Genomic DNA, 19432 nt, shown 5'->3' with positions numbered 1-19432 from the left:
TCATTCCACATGCCTCTGGTTTTTGTTTCTGCTCATTTCTACTTTTCAAATGTTTGCTGGGCTCCTGCTCTTTTATGATTATACTTATCATAGAACGGTAAGGAAAGACCCACCTGTGCAGTGGAATCAACAGTGCTCTGGAGACATTGAAGCTCCTGTTTGTTGGCAATTAGCTCTCTCTTCAATGTTTCCAAGATCTCTGCCTGTTCCTGTGTCTACAGAGAAAATGATAGGAGCATCAAAAAATGATTGTGTGCTCTTCCCAAACAGCTCCCTCTACCATTTTCTATATTCCTACCACTATCATCCTGAATTCCATTTCTCTTCTAAGAAAAATGATGATCTTTCTACTTCTCTTGACATCTCTTTACCTTTCGCTGGGCTTGCTCACTCAACCGCTGAAAGGAGTCCTCAAGCTCTTTCTTGTCTCGCTCTGTGTCACTTTGGATCTGTCTTGCCATAGTCACCTGCTTGGTGACTTCAGCATTCTAAAGGGCAGCACAGGAAGGCAAGGAAAGAAAGGGAGGTTTTAGCCACTGGTCATCATTTTTCTAATAGGTGGAGTCCTCCTACCTTATGGGACAGTCCAAAGGGAGTGTCCAGTTTGGTCTAGTAGTTAAGGCATCAGGTTAAAAACTGGGAGACCTTTGGCTATAGGCCTGCCTTAAGCATCAAAGCCAGCTGGATAACTTTGGCCCCATCATTCTCTCTCAATCCAACCCATCTCACAGGGCTGTTGTTATAAAGAAAATAGGAGGAGGAAGGAATGTTATGTATGTTCATTGCTTGCGTTATTTATAAAACTAATAAAGGCAGAAGACAAATAAATAACATTTTCCTTGCCTCTTCACCTTGTAAAAGTTTTTTGGGGAATTCTAGCAACTCTTCTGGTTGGAGCACATGTGCTATGCTGAAGGTTCCTGGAGAAGCCTCATATTCAACAGAACTTTTTCTTGAGTCCTTTTGGTTTCTGATTAATATTTGGAAGATTTTGCAGATCTCTTTCAAATTTTACTTAGCCTAGTTCAGAAATATATCCCTCCCTCTTTCCATCTTTGCCTGACTATTATTTTTCTAGACTTTCTTTAACAGATTTAATTAAAACTATAATTGGTTGTCTAAGTGAATGAAAAATATATTACTTAGTGTATCTTTCTACAGAGGATGGCAAAGAAACCTATAGCGACCCAGACTGTCTCAAATCTCTTGTGACAGTCTGGGTCGCTATAGGTTTCTTTGCCATCCTCTGTCAACGGCTAATAAGGGTTTAGCCTTAACTCATTTCACAGGCTTTTTGCTTTGTAATCAGTGAACAATCCTATTTCAACGCGCAGAGCCAGGCGAGATGACCCCTAGTTTACTCTTAGCATTGAACAATGGAGGGAAGTAATGCAGCATTACCTTGCGCAGGAGATCTGCATGATTCTGCACCAGCTCGCTGTACTTTTCCTTTAGCTTTACATAGCGCTGCTCTGTGGTTTGTGCTTTCTCTGTAACAGAAATAGACAGGACCTGGCCTGTGACTGAGAGGAAAGAGGAAGAGAGGGATAACCACTTCATAAAATAAGCTGAGCCAGCCACCTCCCTCCAGTGCAGCTCTCACTTCAGCACAAAACTAGGGAAGACTGGGCCCTTTTTCCTCTTCACAAGGCAGCCCCCGTCAAAGGAATATGCACAAGGTATCTGAATGATCCTTATCTCTCACATGCTCCAATTCTACACTGGAAAATCAATTTTAAATTGGAAGCCCTGCTTTAGAACAATTTGAGTGGCACATCTGGAGAGCCCAAAGAAGACTCACTGGGGACTGATTAAACTCTTCCCTGGCATGGTTATTATGGCATTTTAATCCAAATACAACTCCTGCTTCTATAACCTGAGGCCAGAGAGCCAGAGTGAATCAGTTTGTTATAGTATTTTAAGGAGGCTGACAGATTATTAGTTACCTACTCTAGTACATTCGGAAATGTTCCCTAAAAATTAGAGCCAAAATATTTATCGATTAGTTTGTTACCATGGTCTATGTGGCTTCTATAGGAAATTAATTTTAATTGCTTTCTAGTAAAATGACTGTTCAGGTGAATGGGCCACATATCTGCAGTTTGTGAATGATGTCTAAACTGCAGTCTTTCTACCTCTGATGAAAAAAGTCCAGTTGTCAAATTGTTTTCACTGCTTACTCTCAATCTCTGTCAGGCTTCGCTGGGCTTTTTCTGTATCCTCATGCCTCTTTTTCCATTCATCCAGTTCCGTGCGCAAGAAGTCACTCTCATCCAGTGCCTGCTGCTTTAGGTGCTTCTGCTCTTCAAGCTCAGCTTCCAGCTCACTGATACGCCCCTTCAGCTGCATTACCAGGCGGTGACTCTGCAGGTACCATGTTTAAAGAGAGGGTGAAACACAGAAAGATCACTGGAAAACCTCGTGGTATTGAAGCAATTGTACTGTTCTGGTTATGTACAGTTAAGCAAACACTGCAACACGTAAATCAAGACTGCATGTCAAGTTGAAGCTTGGTCCTTGACTTTGGGACTCTGCCACCATTAGGTTTAAAAAAACGCCACTCCAAAACTTCGTTGTAGAGAGGCAGACAACATAGACAAACAGAAAAAGGTAAATTCCATCAATATTTCTGGTTACTGCTTTTGAAAAATGGTCTGTGAGGGAAGTCTCAACTTCCTAGCAGCCTACAATGCTGCTTTATGAGATATTTACTGATAACAGATGCAAAAAAACATATTTTTAACCGGCATGCCTATGGATCAATTCATCCTGGTCTAATGTAATTCAGAGCAGAGAAGGTTAAATGGAAATACCAAAGCAAATGTGAGTTTCTATATTTGGGCTTAGAAAAAAACATCCCTGTAGTAATAGGCTTTAAATTTACCTCAGCTTTAAAGTTCTTGAGCTCATCCTTAAGTGTGTCGATTTCTCTGTGCAACTGTTCAATTAACCTGTCCCTGGAAGGAGGGAGAAACACTTGTACAATTTGGATATTAAAGTTTTTAAATTGGATGGGAGGAAAGCAAAGTCAGACCTCATGAACATATATAGATGAAGAAAGAAGCTGAATTAATATATTTTAAGAAAAGGATCTTGATGCTTCAAAGTAAACACATTAAGTCCTCTGTCACAAGCAATAAAGTTTACAGAGGCTTGACTGTCATGCTATTATTTCTGCCATTTATGTGGGGGATTTAGGGCATGGCCAGTGCCAGAAATATTATGCAGAAGAAAAAATATCCACATTCTGAAGCAAGAAAACATAAACCCCAAAACAAAACAAATTTCTATGTTACTGGCTTGTATTGTATATTCCACGTTCACATGCTACAGAGAGGAACAAGGTACTTATTTATATAATTATATTTAGAAGTTATTCTACTCCCATCCCAAAAGGAGGAGTTGCATTTGTCAACTGTCCCATACATAAAGCAGAGATTATGAAGATGCTTCCTGGTAAGTTACTTTTTTCATTTTCATTGTACACTGTATATGAAAAAACATCTCTTCAGCAATAATGGAAGTAAAATTTCCTTCTAAATTAATAAAAGGAATAATAATAATAATAATAATAATAATAATAATAATAATAATAGAGTTGTAAGGGACCCTGGAGGTCTTCTTGTCCAACTCTCTGCTCAGGCAAGAAACCCTATACCATTTCAGGCAAATGGTTGTCCAATAATCACTCACTCACTTGTCATCCTTGGTCATCCCGTTTTGGCTGTTAAAGTTAAAGGGATCATTGCTGAAAGAACTGCCAAAGATGTCATCAAATTTATTGTCAACGAGATTCTGAAGGAGAAAATGGAAGCAGTTAGCTTCATGAAAAGATAAACTTGCCTTGCACACCATCCCAACTCAAGGAAAGAGGGATTTGATTTAAATCTCAGGGAATTTTCAACAGAATGACTAATCAGAAAGAGACGATGGGAACAATTATTGATACTGAAGCATATGTAGGAGCTGAATTTATAGATAGTGAACAGCAGGCATTATTTCTGAATCAGCCACACGGAAGATAATTTCCCCATTATTTTGTCACCAGAGACACAGTTCAAATCCACTTGATTTCTCCACTCTGCTTCCCCCTCCCTTTTTTCCCCAGAGTAACCAGATCTTTCTATTTCACAGAAAACAGCTCTCCATCTATTACCCAAAGCAGAAAAACCTAGGGGGAAAAATCTTAGCACTTTCCAACTCTTGAAAATCTCTGTCAACAAGAGAGGCAAAGGCTAAATAGTGACAGAGTTTGCTAAACTGAAATACTATTTCACATCATTATAACCAGAACAAATACCCTTTTCTTGGGATGGGTCTAGATTCTTCATTCTTCAAAGGAACTCTGTCCTTCCACTCACCTGCTGTGAGGAGGTTTCCATCTCAACAAGATCCATGATGGGTTCACTGTCTGGGGATGAGGCTTCCAATGGGATGACCACAACAGGGCTAATGTGTTCAGAGAGTGCTGAGGCCCGTAGAAAGTTGGGGGGATTCTAGTGCATGGAATGAAGAATGATGCAGAACTGTTGCATTGGAGAGGCTTATTGCATATGCTAGGTCAATACTGTAGTGCCCAAAGTTATTGCACATTGCTCATTTTGGCATTCCAAAACTACATCAAGTGGGGAGCAGGGGTGTAACAACCTCTATCCCCACCGATAACCAAAAATAATCTTTTCAGAAGCCAAAAAAACAACAACAACAACCCTCAAACAAGCACAGAATTGCACCTACAAGAGAATGAGTGAATAAAGAAAAGGCTGGACTTGGAGAGAAGAGAAGATTTTGTGGTAAACAAAGTTTTACTTGGATGCAAAATTTTACTCTGGTGAGTTCAGCCTGAGTAGTGTGGCTGTTGGCACTCTGTTGGGAAGAAAGAAGCCCTCCCCTTTATTATGCTGAAGAGAGAAAGAGGAGACAAATCACAGCAACTCAGCATTTATTATCCCTTCTTTTCTCTATATAAACTGTATTCGTTTTAATTTTTCAATGTTAACTGCATAGTTCTTTTTACCATTAACTCTGCATACTTTCAAAGATATAATTGCAAATGAATTTGGTGCAATTCTGTTTGCAAAGGTGTTTTTTTCCCAGCCACGTAATGCATATTTATAAGGATCTATAAGCATTATAATTTCTGAACTGTATTTTATATGGATTGAATATGAATTTTTATATACATTGAATGATCATGAAAAAATGGAATGATCATTTATTCAAGACTTTGTTTACACTACAAGGCTCTGCTTAAATTATAAACTAACCCTCTGGCTGTTACAAAGCAAGGCTATTTACACTAATCACAAAGCAAGACTGCAAATTTATGAGATTATAAACTTATTTACGAGGATTGTAAAACTGTGCCCTGAACTGCAATAAGATACTGCAGATTCTATTTATCTGCAGATAATTTATCTGAAATTATCACTCTACTTTCTTCTGTGAATTACAAACTATAAAGACTACAACATTTTTAGAGGAAAGAACCTCTTCAGTATTATTACAAATTACTATTTTTCTATAATCTTTTACACTAACTATAAGCTAATATTTCCTTTTTTTTCTCTCGGCTGAGATGCTATTTTTTCTTTTCAGCTGAGATTTTACTTTTCATCTTTTATTCATCCGTCATTTTTTAATACATCTGTGGATTACAAACTATATCTACAGTGCAACCTTGCTTGCATTTAAGAAATAATGGTTGGAAACTGACCAAAGAGAGAAGCAGCCTGGAATTAAGGAGAAACTTCCTAATAGTGAGGACAATTAACCAGTGGAACAGCTTTTCTCCAGAAATCGCTGGAGGCTTTTAAGAAGAGACTAGATAGTCACTTGTTTGAAATGGTGTAGGTTCTCCTGCTTGAGCGGGCGGCTGGACTAGAAGACCTCCAAGGTTCTGTTCTATTCTATTCTATTCTATTCTATTCTATTCTATTCTATTCTATTCTATTCTATTCTATTCTATTCTATTCTATTCTATTCCATTCTATTCCATTCCATTTCACTCCACTCCATTCTATTCTATTCCCACTTCCAATTCCATTTCCTATTCTATTTCTATTACATTTCTACTTCTACTTCTACTTCCACTCCATTCCATTCCATTCCATTCTACTTCAACATTAGCCACAGGAGGGACCAAAAGGAAAACTAAGAACTCCTTGAATTTGAAATTTCCTGACAGTAAGAACAATTAACCAATGAATGGCTTGCCTTCAGCAGTTATGGAAGCTCGATCACTGGAGGTTTTTAAGAAGAAATCAGACAGCCGTTTGTCTAGAATGGTATAGGATCTCCAGCTTGAGCAGGGGATTGGATTTGCAAACCTCCAAGGTCCCTTTTATTCTATTATTCATACATCCAAATGTCATACAGTTCCCTTAAGTCATAGCTGAAGCAACCTCAGCATAAATACCATGAACAAAAATGAGAATAGCAACTCTATGGATGACATTCACAAAAAGCCATGAACCTCACCTCAGGCAGCTGTGGGATCTGAATCAGCCTTTTGAAATATTGCAGGTTGCTGGAGCGATAGAAGAGATCCTTCAGCCTGCAAAATTTAAGGAAAGATATATTACAGTTTAGCAAATTTTAAACAATCAGTTGGTCAAATTCAGAGGGAAGCAAAATGAAATGGCAATCCAGAATCAGGCTGGTTATTCAAGGTCAGGGAAGAGACATTTAATAGCAGCAATGTAGCAATGATAATGCAGAGCACTTGCAATACTGGTAGAGGCATATTGATCCATCCTACTACTCACTGTAATTTTTAGATTAAAAAGACAACCCATCTTATTAAGCAAATAACAGCACTGGGGTCCAATGTTGTCCTACTGATAGAATTTTGTATTTATTTAAACTGAATCCAAATTTGTGGGGATTTTGGTACTAGATTCATAATTGTTTAGAAACTGCCAGTGGAAAAATTAATCAAATCTGTAATGTACAAAACAGACTCTGTGAATTAGGGTTTTTTTGTGATTTTTGTGTTGTATTTGCATTTATGGGTGTTGTTCTTATCTCAGCTTCTAATTGTTTATTTATTTTGCATATTTTGTTTTTTGCTTTTCTAAAGTAATTATTGTTAGCTCCTCCAGAAACACTTGTCTGAGATGTACAGTCATATAAATTGAATATGTACATGCATACATAAATGAATAGAATCAGGGATGAAAGGGACCTTGGAGGTCTTCTAGTCCAACCTGCTGCCCAAGTTGTATTGCATTCTGGACAAATGGCTGCCCAATCTTCTCTTAAAGACAGTGTTGAAGCACCCAAATTGCAGGAAGCAAGCTGTTCTATTAATGATTTTCTTACTTTCATGTGGTGCAAACATAAATAGCATATGGCAGTGATGGTGAACTTTTTAGAGACCGAGTGCCCAAACTGCAACCCAAAATCCACTTATGCATTGTCGGGTGCTGGGTGGGTGTGGGCCATTGGGTGGGTGTGGCCCATTGGGTGGGCATGGCTGTGGTGGTAACGGAAGGCTGGGTGGGACTAAAAAGTTCAATCAATCAATTCCAACTTTGAAAGATTTTTTTTCCCCGTGAGAAGTTGAAATTGACTGATTGATTGAACCTTTTTTTTTTTTTTTGCACATGGCGGCGGAGGTCTAAAGCGAAAAGGTTTTATAAAACCCAGCTGAAGGCCGAGGACTGGGGCGACAGTGCACGTGCCCATAGAGAGGGCTCTGAGTGCCGCCTCTGGCACCCGTGCCATAGGTTTGCCACAACTGGCTTATGATATAAACAGATATTACTGTCCCTCTTTCATAATATTATAGCTAAACTCACCTAATGAGATTCAGGTCAATTAAAAGGAACTATAGCTAGAGTATCAGCTATTGCAAGCAACAACAATACATGACCATTGTCTACATATTCTGTTTATACTTTTTTACAAATCCATTAATAGTGTTTCTCTTGGGTTCTTATTTGAATAAAACATGAAGCCAAGACCTTGCTCAGTTGAGGCAGCTCTGGCAAGCTTAGTGTAGGAATGAAAAATTTTAAATAAGAGCAAGAGCCACTATTTCTTGGTGAAAATTTCTTGACCATGTATTCCTCAGTGTTGGCTTACTCAACCATAAAGGAACAAAAGCGTATTGGCATAATACTAGTTTACAAATTCAAAGCAGAGTTATCACTGACAAATCCTAGAGGGATAAGCTCACAATTCGATTACAGATAAAGGATATTATTTATTTCAAAAGGAACAGAAATAAAATTAAAAATAAACATTTGACCTATTTGTAGAAAATATCCATTCCTGCTTAAACATCCAAGTAAATTTATATGGTAGCACTGGAAAGAGCATTTAGGTTAAAATAAGTGGGGAATAAATCAAGCAATTGCTATCATACATCCAGTTAAGGATAAGATTTGGAGGAAGCCTTTCAAATATATATATATGCAATTTTTTCAAAAAGACATAAAGTAGTAATGCTAAAAAATTCTAATTATTTTGACTAATTGGGAAACACTCTGCCAAGCTTGGTTCCTCCAGGAAATTCCTGAGTTGCTTGCTAATCATTTTCTATTTCAGAAAATGAAAGATCAGCTACCGTATTTTCCGGCGTATAAGATGACTTTCTAAACCATGAAAATCATCTCCGAAAAGTTGGGGGTCATCTTATACGCTGAGTCGTCTTATACGCCGGAAAATACTATATTTTCTGGCGTATAAGATGACTTTCTAACATGCAAATCTTCTCCGAATTCAGGGGTCGTCGCCGGAAAATACAGTATATTTGTCTTTATGTTAACACAGTAGTTGAGGAAGTGGAACTAACAGAAATATTGTAGGAAAATTACCATGGAATTCTTGATTTTAATTATAACTAAAGGCAAGTATAGGAAAATGTGCCCCTTGGACCTTTAAAATAGTAGACTTTAATAATCTAAGCAATCACAAGTAGGATTAGAGAAATTAAATACAAAACAGAGTTCAAGGTGTATGAGAGGTTCTAAATATACTGAAAGCATAATTGAAAATAATCCTGTTAAGGGAAAATTAAAGAAAGAAGCAGCCAAAAAATGATAATATTGAAACAAAAAAGGACACATATAGGAAATGAAAAGAAGGTCAGGTCTCTAAGCCAAACTATATCCAAATAATCTAGAACCATAAAGAGGGTGTCAAGAAAGCTAAATAGAAGGGGCGTTGTCTTTTCTCAGCATGGAGATGGAGAATCCACCAATGGGTTTAGACTGTGTTCCTGCCCAATCAGATCAAGTCAGCCAAAGTTGCAACGCCTGTCCTGGGCTAGAGTGTCCCAGTCTTGATGCAGGCGAAGCCATGACTGACAGCAAGATGTGTTGGCTCATAAATCTAGCCCTAGGCTTGAATAACCTGCGATGGCAGGAATGGATTCTCCATCTCCGTGCTGAGAAAAGGTGTTCAGGTAAGACAACGCACCTTCGCCAGCACTGGAGATGGAGAATCCACCAATGGGACATACCAAAGCCTACTGTCCCTGAGGGAGGGGAGCAGGCTGGCCCGGTGTGATATCTCGAGGTACAACCTGTTGGAGAACTCTCCTGCCAAAGGAGGTCTCCACTGAGGCGAACCTGTCTATCTTGTAATGATGTATAAAGGGCGATGGTGAAGACCACGTGGCCGCCCTACAGACGTCCTCGATAGATGCTTGAGTGGCCCAAGCTGTGGAAGTAGTCGCTATACACGCCCTAATCCACCTGCCAATCGTGGAGGAGGATTTCTTCCAAGGGTCAGAAGAAGGATGGAAGGAGACAAAGAGGGCCTCAGAGTTGCAGAAGGCAGCTGTCCGTGAGATGTAGTAATGGAGTGCTCTGCGGATGTCCAGAAGGTGCCATTGCCGTTCCAGGGCATGAGGTGGATGAGGACAGAAATCTGGAAGCACGATTTCCTGAGCCCTGTGGAATAGAGATTTGACCTTAGGAAGGAAGGTAGGGTCCAGATGATGGACCACTCGGTCCTGGTAAAAAATGCACCTCTGGTTGAAAGTGCCTCCAATTCTGATATTCGTTGCACAGAGGTGATTGCCACCAGGAATGCGACCTTGTATGATACGTATTGTATATCACATGTCTTGAGAGGCTCAAAGGGTGGTCTGGTTAGAGCCCGAAGAACCCGCGGCAGGTCCCAAGAGGGATACCTGTACACTACAGGGGGCTTGGTGTTAGTAGCACCCTTGATGAATGAGCGGATCAAGGGATGATGACCTAGGGAAACTGCTGAGTCACAGGTAAGTACAGTGGAGAGAGCAGCAACTTGTCTGCACAATGTGTTTGGAGCCAAGCCCCTCTCCAGACCCTCTAGAAGGTAGTTCAATATATGTGGAATTGTCAAGTCTGGAATGGTCAAGTGGTGGTTTGAGCACCATGAACAGAAGTTCCTCCACGTGGCCTCATAAATCTGGTTGGTAGAGGGCCGACGGGAGGCCAGGATTACGGTAATGACCCCTGGCGAGCAGGACTCCAGGGACAAGATTGAGTGCTCAAGTGCCAGACAGCTAACTGGAGCCATTGGGGATCTGGATGAAGAAGGGTCCCCTGGCAGAGTGAGACCCGGTCTGGGGGAATCCTCCATGGGGCCTCTAGAGAGAGGTTCATGAGGTCAGTGAACCATGGTTTCCGTGGTCAGTACGGGGCCACTAGAAGAACCTCCGCCTTCTCCTGGAGGAGTTTGCGGACGACCGCCGAAAGAAGAGGGAGAGGAGGAAAGGCGTAAAGCAGTCCCTCCGGCCACAGGCTCCGAAGAACATCCACCCGTTCTGCCCCTGGAGAAGGGAAACGGGAAAAGAATCACTGTAGATGACTGTTTGTTGGGGAGGCAAAAAAGTCTAGAACTGGCAATCCGAAGCGGTGGCAGATCTCCCTAAAGATCCTTGGATGCAGGCGCCATTCCGAATGGTCCACCGTCACCCTGCTCAGGAAGTCAGCCTGAGCGTTTGCCTCCCCTGAAATGTGGTCGGCCTTGATGGAGGCAAGGTTGGCTTCTGCCCAGGAGCCCAGCAGGAGTGCCTCGGTCAAGAGTGCACAAGATCGGGTGCCCCTTTGCGGGTTCACATGTGCCTTGGCAGCCACGTTGTCCATGAGGACCAATACATGACACTTCGCTACTGTGCTGCAAAAGTGGCGGAGGGCCAGGTGTACAGCCCTGAGCTCCAGCCAGTTGATATTGTGCTGAAGGTCGGAGCGGGACCAACGGCCCTGGGCCCCCTGTGAGCGAAGGTATGCTCCCCAGCCGAACAGGCTGGCATCGGTCATAAGGATGAGTCGATCGGGCTCCTTGAAGTAGGACCCTCTGAGCATGGCCGACGAGAGCCATCATGTGAGGAAGCACGAGATGTGAAGCAGAAGTCTCACCCTTCGATTGGAGGAACTGATGTTCAGTCTCTGGAAGGGAAGCAGGAACCACTGGAGGTTCCTGAAGTGGAGCCTGGCCCAAGGTACAATCACTATGGACGAGATCATCTTCCCCAGTAATTGGGAGAGGCTGGCCAACGTTACCGTTTGACCCCTGCACAATTGGAGAATTAACTCCCTTATTCAGTCCCGGTGTTCTTGGGATAAATAGACCCGGCATTCCACCATGTCTATGATGGCCCCTAGGTGTAATAACCTTGTTGAGGGGATTATATGGCTCTTGGAGAAGTTTACTGAGAACCCGTGATCCTGGAGCAGCGTCATCACCAGTTCGAGATCTGCCTGAGCGGCCTGGATCGATGATGACTGGATTAGAATGTCGTCTAGGTAGCACTGGACTCTGACTGGCACCATTCTCAGGTGAGCTGCTAGAACCGCCAGGATCTTGGTAAAGACTCTCGGAGCCAAGGATAGGCCGAACGGGAGTGCCCTGTACTGATAATGGTGTCCCCTGTGGGCAAATCTCAGAAACTGGCAGTGGGTGAGAGAGATGGGGATGTAAAGGTACACTTCCATGAGGTCGATGGACGTCAGGAAGTCCCCCCTTCTTACACTTCCCAAGATGGACTGAAGCATTTGCATCTTGAATTTGCAGTATGCAAGATGATAGTTTAATCCTTTTAGATCTAGGATGGCTCTCGATCCCCCTGATGCCTTGAGGACGATGAAGAGGATGGAGTAAAATCCCCAACCTTTCTGATCCAACGGCACCGGTTCTATGGCCCGAATGTTTAAGAGGTGATGAATGGCCTCTCGTATTAGCCCAGTGGTTCTCAACCTTTTTAATGCCGCAACCCCCAACCAGTCGTAAGTCAAGGATTACTCAAACGGTCGTAAGTCGAGGACTCCTCAACTGGTGCAGCACCGTTTGCAGAATGGGACTTTTGGCGGGCTCAGCAGGGCAGAGACAGCCTGGACAATTCCTATTGGCTTTTGAAAGCCAATAGAATTAGACTCTGTTCAAGAGAGTCTATTCTATTGTCTTTCAAAAGCCAATAGAATAAAAGGGAGTAGCACAGCTAAGGAAAAGGGGGAAAAAATGGTGGACTGCGTTGTTTGGCGACCCCCGTGAAATGGTCGTTCGACCCCAAATGGGGTCCTGACCCACAGGTTGAGAACCATTGCATTAGCATTTTCTGTGTTGGATTTCTTAGTTGGGGACAAGAAATGAAGCGATTCGGAGGGTTGGAGATGAACTCCAGGGACAATCCATGACGCACAATGTTTAGGACCCATGCATCCGTCGTGGTGGCTTCCCACTGGCGGGCAAAGAGAGAGAGTCTGCCCCCAATGGGAGGATCCGCCTTAGAGTCACCTGGATCGGCGGACTGGGCAGCCACTCCCGCAAAAGGGCCATTTGCCCTGAAACTGTTGCCTTGATCTGGAAACCTGTCTGTCAGATTGTCTGCCTGTCTATCCTGTCTGATAGGGAAAGAATGGTTGGGCTGGGAATAGTTGGACCTGGCTCCTGCGCAAAAGGACTGCCTCCATGAGTAGGTGTTGGGCCGTTTGTCTGATCATTTAAGGAGGTGATTGAGAACCTTAAGTTTATCCTTATTTTCAGTAAGGTAAGGATTTAGAGCTTCACCAAACAATTTCCCTCCCTGATAAGGGGCTGCTAATAAGTGCCATTTGGACTTGGTGTCAGCGTGCCAGTGTTTCAACCAGAGGATACGGCGGCCAGTGACATTGGATGCCATGATTCTGGAGGAAAATCTGGCAGCTTGGAGAGTGGCATCAGAAGCATATTCTGTAGCCACCACGATCTTACTCAGATCTTGATGAGTGCGGATAACTTCCGCCGGTATCCTGGCCTAAAGCTGTCTAAGCCAGCGGAGAGCAGGCCTGTTAAAAAAGGATGCAGAGGTAGCTGCTTTGATAGCCTATGCTGCAGCTTGATGTGTTCTGCAGTCAGAGAGCTCACATTTACAGTCCTCTGCCTTGAGGGCCTCAGAAACATCACCCGGAATGACGGTTGGAGATACAAGGGGGCCTAAAGGTTCATCTACCGCAGGCATCTCCAGAGTCTCCTCCAAGTCATGGGCCACATTATAAAGCCTTTTCTCATTGCTACTTGGAAGGGGAAAAGAAGCCGGGGATGCCCACTGCTTTCGGACTGCATTGAGGAACATGGGTGGACAGGGAATGCGGTGTTCTGTTGTTACCGGTTTGATGAAATTCGGATCCGCCTCCGAGTCTGGAGTAACTGACGTTGCCGGCGTGGAAGGATCGGGTCCAAGATGTACCGTGAAAGTGGCCTTGCGAAGCAGGGAAACAAAAAAGGAAGGGTTAAAGAGACCACTAATCGATGGTGTCTCAGACATCGGAATTTCCAGATCAGCCTCGTACTCGCGAGATGACAAGTCCTCGGAGTAAGTGGACTGAGAAGGGGAAGAAGGCACGTGATAGGACTCAGTGGCCGGCTGATGAGTGGGTAGAAAGTTGACAGCGGCTGACCTAGTCGTTTGCGATCTGGCCTCAAGAGGGTGCTCTACTGCCTGCACAATCATCTCGGCTAGACGGTCCTCCGTGGGAAGGGGGACCGGTTCACTCGGCCTAAGCCCGGCCACAGTAGGGGTGAAAGTAGCTTCAGGGGCCACGTGTTGAGCCCGTAAAGCAGAGGGCTCAGCGATGGGATGAGCACGGTCCATGTCCCCCGGTGCAGGAGACAGGAGAGTCTCCCCTGCCGACCATATCCCCAGGGGAGAAGCGGAGGGCCCCAGGGGTAGATCAAAAGAAGGCACTTCAGCCCGTGAGGTCTCCAACCTGGCTTGTTTCTGTGCTTTAGAGAATTCGTTCTCTAGGGCTTGGTGTCTTCTGCTGTTTTTCAGCTCCTTTGGAGGGTTTTGATGTAGATCTGGCCTTGGCCGAGATCTTGCCTGAGGCCTCCTGATTGGAGGATTTGCGGCGTTTTGCAGTCGAGGAGGACGGCAAGACGTCCTTTGTGACAGGCCTAGTATCCTCCATTCTCGGGTAACACAGGAGCACGATAGGGGACCTCTGGTATCCGGATAGTACTATTGGTTGGATAAGAACAGGCACACTATAGGTACGCCTGGTATCCAGACAGAGCTGTTTGTGTGGATAAGAACAGACGCACGATAGGCACCTGGAATCCAGATAGAGCTGTTCGTGTGGATAAGAACAGGCACACGATAGGGGGCGCCTGGAACTCAGATAGAGCTGTTAATATGATTAAGCTCAGGATCACAATGGGGTACTCCTGGATTTCAAGGAGACCTGGAGACACCAAAAACCCAGAAATTGAAGCCAAGGAGGTTAAATGTACAGGAAAGAAAAAGAACAAACCGGATATAGCCAATCCTGTTAAGCAGGCTGTGAAATGGGTATATTAGAGACCTGAGTGACTGTGAGGTTAAATACTAACTGAGGCCTGATAGGCCTTGGTATGGTGTTGAGGGAAGGATCCAAAATGGTGCCCTAAGAGCCCTACACAGAAAGCAGAAGCCCTGTGCAAGCGCCAAAATGGCCACCCCTGGGGGAAAAACGAAGGCCTGAATGACACACAAAATGGCGGTCGTAAACAAAATGGGGACCACACACCCCCTGGAAGATTCCCTAGATTCCACCACTATGGTGTACCTTATCCTGTCGCCACTTGGGATCCAAGAAAGATGAAGAGGGATGCAGAGAGGTGGAGGAAGGAGCCTCTTCTCCGTTGAATCACTTTTTTCACAAGGTCCTCAAAATGGCGGTTGCGTGAGGAGACTGAGGCAAGGTCTGAGCGCTGAAAGAGTAATGCTGAGGCTCTGCGGCTCAGAACGCAGTTAGTACCAAATTTCGGGCGATCGTCCACTCAGCAATCACCCTGCGCCGTTCCTTGACAAAGGAGGCTGCAACCTCCCTGTTTTTAGGCGCACCTCTTCAAACGGCCGCCACACAGCTGATTTGCAGCTGCCCAATGGAACACGCAATCTCATGTGAAAGACTGCAGTCAGCGACTCAAAAAAACAAGCCAGCAAATAATCTGGCTGTTTTGGGCACCGGAGCTGCAGCCGCAGCTCCGGAAAGCCGAAACGGACAAAAGAATCCCCAAATGGAACTCCCGGATGTGTGCCAGCTCCAAAGGGCTTCCCTCGCCTGCGCGCACGTATGGGGACCGGAGCTGCAGCCGCAGACTCCAGTAAGACTAAGAAACGCAGAGGGAAAAACAAACCAAACCAAACGATATAAAAGGGACGATTTTAGGGACCCAGAGCAGCCCTGATCCCGGAGCTGCCCAGAAATGAGAAGGGAATCAGGGGTTGGAGGGGGGGGGAATAACTTCCCTCTGTCTCAAGTTGTTACGAGAAGGGGAAGAAGAGAGCTTGTTCCTCAATCAAGTTAAACAATAAAATGGGAGAAAGGGAACAGTAAACTGAATCCAGCGCTGCTCAGTAAACTGTGGCCTGTAATGGAAAAATCCACCAATGGAGACTGTATCTGCCTAAGAGCCAAACTTGCACGTCTGTACTGGGCAAGATCAAGTCGAGACTGGGACATTCTAGCTCAGCACAGGCGTTGCAACTTTGGCTGACTTGATCTGATTGGGCAGGGACACAGTCTAAACCCATTGGTGGATTCTCCATCTCCAGTGCTGGAGAATAAGCTCACAATTTCTTATTTTTATTAGATCCTATAAAAATAGGGGGGAAAGCCAGTTTGGCATAGTGGTTATCAAAACACTACGCTAGAAACCAGGGAATAAGTTTTAGTTCTGATTTAGGCACAAACTGCAGACTAGTCTACGGTATTATTAGGAGTCAAAATTGATTTGGTATTATCTCCCCTCATCATTACTGTATAAAATACCCAGGGTGCATAGAAAAATTCTACACCTCCCTACTGCTTGAAAATACTAATCCCACTACAACGAATAATGTTGCCAAGGTTTGGCTGTCAGATGATGCCTGTGCCATAAACTGGTCTTAATGAGCATTTAGTTTGTTTAAAAGTGCTTTGTAACGTGATAAGATTTAGTTTGCTATGTATTAACTTTTATGGTCACCTACATCCATTGAACATTCCTGCCTCTCCCTTTAGATTTTTTTTAGACTCTTCTCTATGCTCTTTTTTAGACTTTTATATACATTTTATATTTGTATGGCTTTTTTTCTTTTAAATTAGACTTTGCTATATCTTTTATGCTTTTTAATCCTGTGCACTCCATGCTCTTTTGTATGTGTGTATACATTTTAATATCTTTTTTAAAATATCATTTTTTAAATTAATGTTTGTATCCCATTCTCCTTATGCTGATCTATGACCATAATAAAGCTATAACCTCAAGGGACACATTTGTTAATAGAAGTTAAAAAGTCCTAACTCTTGATTTGATGGCTGTAAGGAGTTGAATGAGGAGAAAACAGAAACATAGTCAAAATGAGAAGTAGTGTTGATCAGGGGATTTGCTCATCTGGGAACTAGTATGCAGCCTATTTTGACAGGGCTGGTTCCTTCTGAAGATAGGTTCAAAGGAGATTCCTTAATCAGATAGTGCTATGAAAGAGCACATCCGCACCATCAAAATTTACACAACCCATTCCCTCACAAGGTAATTTGAAATTTGAAGCATAGTCAACATCATCCTAACATCCAATTAGGCTGAACATTACCAATGTTTGTGGTACTTGTAAGTTTAATGATCACAGAGAACATAATCCAATGAGTGCGCTCCCTTTTTCCTTCTAGCTGACCAATAGAAGAAAGTAAACAATATTTTTTCATTGGTGTCCTCTCTCTGAATTACCACTGGTCATGAAAAATAAAAATCTCCTTACCATATCACACAAAAAGAAATACCCTTCCTTTCTATGACCTCTATTTTTTGTACATATTATTCATTTATCTGGGACATTTGTATGCAACATATCTCACAGTTCTATTTATATACATGTTTATGGTCTGCCAAAATAAATCAATATATCTTAAATTGCTGTGGAGGGAAAGTCAATGTCCTTGTGATTTACAAAGGTGGCAGGACAGCATGCACCAATTTTTCATCCAGGTACTTGGTGGTGACCAAGGCTGCACATTACTCTGCCAGTTGGGGGAGGGAGGGGATGGGACATGAATGATGCATATATGAAAAGAGATCAGAACAGCTTTAGGAGTAGGGTGCTGAACGTCTATGGGGAAGAGCAGCTTTATTGCACCTGCTGTACAACAATTGAGTTGGACTCAGGAGCTGAGAGTAGGGGGAAAATTCCCTCCAATGATAATATTACCAACAAGAGTGCATACCTGCAGCAGGAGATCCCTGGAAACTTTGTGATTCAAAAAAAAAAGTGAATCCAATACCACTTTCAGCTCAATAACCAAATATAGATAATATCATGAGAATAAATCAGATATTGTACTGAGCCCAAATGGTTCAAAACATCAATTTGTTAAAGATTTATAGTGTCAGAGAGTAGAAATATTTTTAGAAACTTCAAATCCAGTGGCAGAGGCCAGTGTGTGTTTCTAACACATGTTAAAAATAAAATACAGGTAGTCCTCGACTTACAATTCATTTAGTGACCATTCGAAGTTACAACAGCACTAAAAAAGGTGACATGACTGTTTTTCACACTTACAATCGCTGCTGCATCCCCATGATCATGTGATCAACTGACTCATATTTACAACAGTTGCAGTGTTCTGTGGTCATATGATCACTTTTTGCACCTTCTGGCAGGCAAAGTCAATGGGGAAGCCAAATTCACTTAACAACTGGGTTACTATCTTAACTGTAGTGAATCACTTAACATCTCTGGCAACAAAGGTCGTAAAATGGGGCAAAATTCATTTAACCACTATATCACTTAGCAACAGAAATTTTGGGCTAATTGTGGTCGCAGATCGAGGACTACCTGTAATGAATTGCTAGAGAATTCTTTATTCTTTATCCAATTTATCCAATTCTTTGGATTCCTAGAGTAGAGTAGAGCAGAAATTATCTTGAAATGGAACAGTGCTGTGTTTTAGTTCTGGTTCTATGTTTAGAGATAAGATAAGATAAGATAACCTTTATTGTCATTTTTTTACTGTGGGCACAACGGCACACATCAAAAATGAAATTTAGTTGCCCGCTCTCAAAGTAAAACACATACATGACACACACCTAAACATACAATATACAACATATGTATAGACCCACACCCCTATATATACATAACAAATAAATATTAAATACTGTCCATCTTGAATATATAACAGAAGGAGGAAGCTTGAGTGTTCACAAGGTTAATGCTGTATGGAATGAAACTATGGCCGAATCTGGATGTTCTGCTGGATGTTCTATGTTTCACATAATATTTCCCCAAAAGTCACTCATTTTAACACCTCGCCTCCTGCAAAGTTGAGAACTGTGCATTTTCCAACAATCAAACAGAATATCTATTTATATTCATCGGGCTGAATATAAACAGCCCATTGAATATAAATGCATAGTGACTACTTTCCTAGCCATTATATAGGCATATTCCCTCCTCATCTCAACAAACAACCCCCCCCCACACACACAAACACACTCACTTTTTAAACTGCTCCAGGAAACGGTCTCTGTGGCCTTGGAGTGTATCGGCTGGGAGACCTAGAGAAAAGATAGGAAGAGAAAGAGTGAACAGGAGAATATTTGGATGTCTCAGCTAGCCATATCTGTGTGGACATGCAAACAAGAGAATCTGAGAGGCCAAGCGGCACTGCCTAGCAGCTGTGACTCACACAGAATGAGACATATCCAAGGCACTGAACACTGAAGGAGAACTACACCAACAGCATGGATTATTTCAATTATTTTGACAGGATGGATAAATTACAAAGATATATATAAGGCCTTTCTTTTCAGGTTGCAAAATGCCATAATAGATCTTTACATCCTTTGCCTTTAAAACCATTTCTCTTAAGTTCAGATTGACAGACTGTCTCAGTTTACTCTGTGATATACTGTTTATGGTAAAAAAATATCACTGTCTACTATTACACCTCATGTTCCAAGACACTCCTATAATGATTGAATAAATGTTTCACGT

General features: G+C 42.6%; 1 protein-coding gene across 6 annotated transcripts in view; it reads right to left on the bottom strand.

Moving 5' to 3' along the window:
* HIP1 (huntingtin interacting protein 1) overlaps window positions 1–19432 on the bottom strand; it is a 75452-nt gene that overhangs the window by 8506 nt on the left and 47514 nt on the right. For all 6 annotated transcript variants that reach the window (XR_005557035.1, XM_039346194.1, XM_039346198.1 and 3 more), the window contains exons 9-17: window positions 18936–18993; window positions 6481–6556; window positions 4362–4496; window positions 3698–3795; window positions 2885–2957; window positions 2181–2364; window positions 1402–1490; window positions 372–488; window positions 114–215 (exon numbers count right to left, since the gene is read on the bottom strand). Coding sequence is in view for 5 of the 6 variants with exons in the window: in XM_039346194.1 (XP_039202128.1) it covers window positions 114–215; window positions 372–488; window positions 1402–1490; window positions 2181–2364; window positions 2885–2957; window positions 3698–3795; window positions 4362–4496; window positions 6481–6556; window positions 18936–18993 (932 nt within the window). In the remaining variant the exon portion in view is untranslated. The remainder of the gene's footprint in view (window positions 1–113; window positions 216–371; window positions 489–1401; window positions 1491–2180; window positions 2365–2884; window positions 2958–3697; window positions 3796–4361; window positions 4497–6480; window positions 6557–18935; window positions 18994–19432) is intronic.

Source organism: Crotalus tigris, unplaced genomic scaffold, assembly GCF_016545835.1.
Source record: "Crotalus tigris isolate CLP2741 ecotype Arizona unplaced genomic scaffold, ASM1654583v1 scf7180000017987.690289119674:8195010, whole genome shotgun sequence".
NCBI lineage: Eukaryota > Metazoa > Chordata > Lepidosauria > Squamata > Viperidae > Crotalus > Crotalus tigris.
Note: the sequence above shows the minus strand (reverse complement) of the source record. Positions and strands in the feature narration are given on the sequence as shown.